The sequence below is a fragment of the Colobus angolensis genome, unplaced genomic scaffold (genome assembly GCF_000951035.1).
Source record: "Colobus angolensis palliatus isolate OR3802 unplaced genomic scaffold, Cang.pa_1.0 Scaffold3, whole genome shotgun sequence".
Taxonomy (NCBI): Eukaryota; Metazoa; Chordata; class Mammalia; order Primates; family Cercopithecidae; genus Colobus; species Colobus angolensis.
Genome location: NW_012116265.1, coordinates 16,405,963 through 16,410,904, shown reverse-complemented (window position 1 = coordinate 16,410,904; position 4,942 = coordinate 16,405,963). Strand labels below are relative to the sequence as shown.

Below are 4,942 nucleotides of genomic sequence, written 5' to 3'. Positions count from 1 at the left end.
CCTGCTAGGTTTAACTATTATCAGAGCATTACAGGTAAGTCTTAGCTTGAGGTCCCCAGATTACCCTCCTGTCATACCGCATCTCAGGAGTAATTTCTGCTATTCAAAGCAGTACTTTTGACATTGTGGCCAGAGGAGAGCCTTACATCCATGTAGATTAGCCAACTGCAATCCTTCCAGGCCTTGGGAACATACACTTGGTACTGTTTTGTGAACTGTCTCCTGAGCCTGCTGAAGGGATAAACTGTAGCTGCTCACCGAGCTGCTGAGAAGAGCATCAATCTTCTCCTCCTCTGCTGATCCTTTGTCTACCTTACTCCTGTATGCTAGCAACTGTTGACGATCCTTCAGGTCCCGGCAGGTCTGTGCATCAAAACAAACAATACGAACCTCCAATCAGCCTTCTGTACAGGGTTCTTTTTGCCCAGGATGGTCTCAAACTCCTGGGCTCAAGCAATCCTCTCTCCTCAGGCTCCTGAGTAGCTGGAACTACAGGTGTGTGCCACTGTGCCCACATGAGGGCTTATTTCTTTCTGTCATCATCACTTTGACCCAAGACTCAAAGAGAGGCTAAGAGGCTACAGTGGGATGACCGTGGGGTCCAATGCCTACAGAACTCCATGTTGGAGAGAAGACTACACAGCTTATGTAGCTTCATTTAGTTCTATGAATTCTCTAAGTATGACAAGTTTATAAAAACACAGAGAAACCAGTCAGAGGGCTGGGAAAATAATACAGGAATGCTGGTCTCCAAACGAACTCTTGCCAGATTATTCTGTTCATTCAGTCAAAACTGGTGGGAGCACCTCAGGATCTTGGACAGAGAATATTATAATCCCCACCACTGCCCCCCCCCGCCACTGAGGATCTAACGGAGGACTCCCATTTCTTGGGGACTCACATCAATGACGACATCATGGCACTTGAACTTAGTGGCTAAGTTCAACTTTGTGTCCACATCTTCCACCAGATTGACATATTCCTGTAATATCTGTGGGAAGAGGTACTTCCGATTAATGATTCAAAGACCCATAAGGCACAGAGCTCTACAAGGCAGAAAAGAAAGTCCTGAAGACGGCAAAAGAGTTCCACAGCAAACGTGTACAATTCCCGTCATCAACCATAGGACTAGTTCTGCAATGGGAATGAGGTAATGCTACAGAGTACTTCCATGCTGCCTCAGTAAGCAGGAAAGAGCACACTTCTCCTGATCCTAGAGCCAGATACACACGCCAGCAGTGACAGTGCTCTAGATCTGATCCAGTGCTCTGCTCATTTTTCCCTGATGTCTTTTCTCCACGAGTTCGCTTTTCTATCATTTGAACAGTACATCAGTATTCCACTTGGGCTAACATAGTAGATGCTACTCAGAGAGGACAGTTTGGAATTGTTTCTAAAGGGGAGAAAGGAAGAGAATTTCAATCCCTGGCCTTTTCTATCTTGAGGCCTATTGCAACCATTGTGCTGCCTTTAAAGGAAAACAAGGGCAGATCGGGTTTCCCATCACTGACCAGTAAGAGGCTTAAAGTTAGGTATCTAAGAATATCCTGTACCCAACTCTCTTTAGGAGCCATTACCTGCACAGGGGCATTGTTCTTGTGCAAAATTTCGACAACCCGATGGAAGCCAATGGGTGCTCTCTTCTTGGTATAGCCCAGCCAGTTCTGAAAGAGGAAGATGGGGCAGCGGTAGGTAGGCCAGGCACACTCAACACATTCTAGGCTAGTCTATGTTTTACGATCAGACCAGAATAATGTGGTGGGTGGGTGGAGGTGCTGAAGGATACAGAAATAATGAGAAATGAATTTTTCAGAAAAATCAAGCGATTTGAGAAAGTAAAAATGAATCAGGTTTGAAATAACTTCTTAGATCTATAGAAATGAATGCAGGGAAAAAGTCTTGAAATACTACTAAATGGGATAAGTAACTTACTTAATATTTGTAGTATGAACTTATCAATGTAGAAAATAATTCCATCTTCCATATCTTTATAAGTATAGATGTTTATTTGCAAATTCATGAGGGAAGGTCTAAACTTTTAACAGTGTTTGCCTTGAGAAAGGGGGTGAGATAGGAGTAGGTAGAAAATGAAAAAGGAACTTCACTCTTTCTATACTTTAATACAGTGTTTGATTTTGACAACAGACATGTATTGCTTTGTTAATACAACTAATTAAATAATTAACAAATGGGAAAAACAGAAAAAATTTCAAACCTACAATGGAAAAACAGATATTTAAAATGTAAACCAATTCATATGGAATCACCAAAGATCCCACATAGCCAAAACAATCAATGTTAAAGAAAAACAAAATGGAGGCCGGGTGCGGTGGTTCATGTCTGTAATCCCAGCACTTTGGGAGGCCGAGGTGGGAGGATCACTTGAGGCCAGGAGTTCGAGACCAGCCTAGCCAACACGGTGAAGCCCCATCTTTACTAAAAATACAAAAATCAGCTAGGCATGGTGGCGCATGCCTTTAATCCCAGCTACTTGGAAGGCTAAGGCAGGAGACTAGCTGGAACCTAGGAGGCGAGGTTGCAGTGAGCCGAGATTGCACTATTGCACTCCAGCGTGGGTGACAGAGCAAGTCTCCATCTCAAAACAAAAAAAAAAGGGGGGTGGGTAGGGGTAGGAGGCAACATGCTTCATGATTTCAAATTATATTACAAAGTTATATATAGTAATCAAAACAGTACAGTGCTGGCATAAAAACAAATACATACACCAGCGGAATAGAATAGAGAGCCTAGAAATAAACCCAAGCATATATGGTCAGCTAATTTTCAACAAAAGCACCAAGTGGACCTAATGGGGAAAGGATAGTCTCTTCAACAAGTGGTGCTGGGAAAACTGGATTTCCACATGCAAAACAATGAAATTAGACCTTTATCTTACACCATACACAAAAATCAACTCAAAATGGATAATAGACCTAAGCATAAGACCTGAAGCCATAAAACTCCTAGAAGAAAACATGGGAAAAAGTTCCTTGACATTGGCCTTGACAATGATTTTTTGGATATCACACCAAAGGCTCAGACTACAAAAGCAAAAAATAAATTGGATTACATCAAACTAAAAAGCTGCACATGGCAAAGGAAACAATCAAAATGAAAGGCAGCCTATGGGTTAGAAGAAAATATTTGTAAACCACATATCTGATAAGGGATCAATATCTAAAACATATAAAGAACTCGCACAAGTCAACAGCAGAAATAAAAATTACCAGATTTAAAAAATGGGCAAAAGACCTGAATGGACATTTCTCCAAAGAAAACATGAAAATGGCCAAGAGGTATATGAAAAGGTGATCAATATCACTAATCATCAGGGAAATGCAAATCAAAACTACAATAAGACATCACATCACACCTGTTATGATGGCTGTTATCAAAAACAAATGATGTGTTAGCAAGGGTGCGGGGAAAGGGAACTCTTGTACCCTGTTGGTGGGAATGTAGATTGGGGTAGCCAATGTGGATAACAGCCTGCTGTGAGCTACGGTCATGCCACTGCACTTCAGCCTGGGTGAGAGTGACAGCCTCTCTCAAAAAAAAAATAAATAAATAAAAATAAAAATAGAACTACCATATGACCCAGTAATCAATCCTTCTTTTGGGTATATACCCAAAAGAAATGAAATCATCACCTCATAAAGATACTTGCATTTCCACATTCATTGTAACACTATTCATGAGATGTTAACTATTCATGAAATGTAACTATTATAAGTTATTGCTGAGAATTTAAATGCCTATAACTTACAAAAATAATAAACAAATAAATAATTCCCTCCCCCCAAAAAAATACCCAAGATAAGGAAACAATTTAAGTGTTCATTGACAGATAAATGGATACAGAAACTATGGAACTATGGTATATATATATATACATACATGCTGGAACATTAGCTTTAGAGATCTAATTACAAGATGAGGACTGTAGTTAACAATATTGTACTGCAATCAGGAGTTTTGCTAAATGAGTAGATTTTAGCTGCTTTTGCCACAAAAAATAACTTGAGATGACAGATATGTTGATTTGATTCACTGTAGTAACCATTTTACTATCTACATGTAACTCATAACATCTTATTGTATAACTTATATACAATATATAATAACATTTATCTTTGAAAAAAAGAAGAAAGATAACAAGTGTTGGCAAGGGTGTAGCAAAAAGAGACCCCAGTATACTGTTGTCGGTAGGAATGTAAATTAGTGCAGCCATCATGAAAAACAGTATAGGCATTCCTCAAAAATGTTTAAACAGAACTAAAATATTATCCAGAAATCCCACTTTGGGTATATATCCAAAGGAAATGCAATCAGCATCTCACAGAGACATCTACACTCCTGTGTTTATTGTGGCATTATTCGCAAGAGCGAAGATATGGAAATAACTTAAGTGTCTATTGATGGATGAATCGATAAACAAATTGTGGTACATATATACAATGGAATGTATTCAGAACTTAATAAGGAGATCCTGACATGTGACAGCATGGATGAACCCAGAGGACATTATGCTAAGTGAAACAAGCCAGACACAGAAAGGAAAATAACTTCATGATCTCACTCTCACTCATATGTAGGATCTACAAAAGTCAAACACATAGAAAGTAGTTTCCAGAGAGGGGAAAATGTAGGTCAAAGTTGTAGTTATGAGGATGAATAAATTCAGAAATCTAATGTACAGCATGAGGACTACAGTTAATAATAGTGTAGTGTATACTGGAAATTTGCTGAGAGTGAATTTTAGGGGCTCTTACCACACTCACAAAAAATGGCTAACTGTGAGATGATGGTGTGACTGTATAATCATTTCACTATGTATATGTAGATCAAAACATTATGTTGTACCTTAAATATATACAATAAAAATTAATTTTAAAAAAGGCAAATCAGTAGAGACATGACAACAAAACTCAATGCAAGGTCT

The 4,942-nt window shown here is 39.1% G+C and overlaps 1 protein-coding gene across 4 annotated transcripts in view; it reads right to left on the bottom strand.

Annotated features, from left to right (window-relative positions):
* VIPAS39 (VPS33B interacting protein, apical-basolateral polarity regulator, spe-39 homolog) overlaps nt 1-4,942 on the bottom strand; it is a 32,155-nt gene that overhangs the window by 2,059 nt on the left and 25,154 nt on the right. For all 4 annotated transcript variants that reach the window (XM_011949492.1, XM_011949494.1, XM_011949493.1 and 1 more), the window contains 3 exons: nt 1,578-1,664; nt 902-991; nt 259-363 (listed from right to left, as the gene is read on the bottom strand). In XM_011949492.1, coding sequence (XP_011804882.1) covers nt 259-363; nt 902-991; nt 1,578-1,664 — 282 coding nt within the window. The remainder of the gene's footprint in view (nt 1-258; nt 364-901; nt 992-1,577; nt 1,665-4,942) is intronic.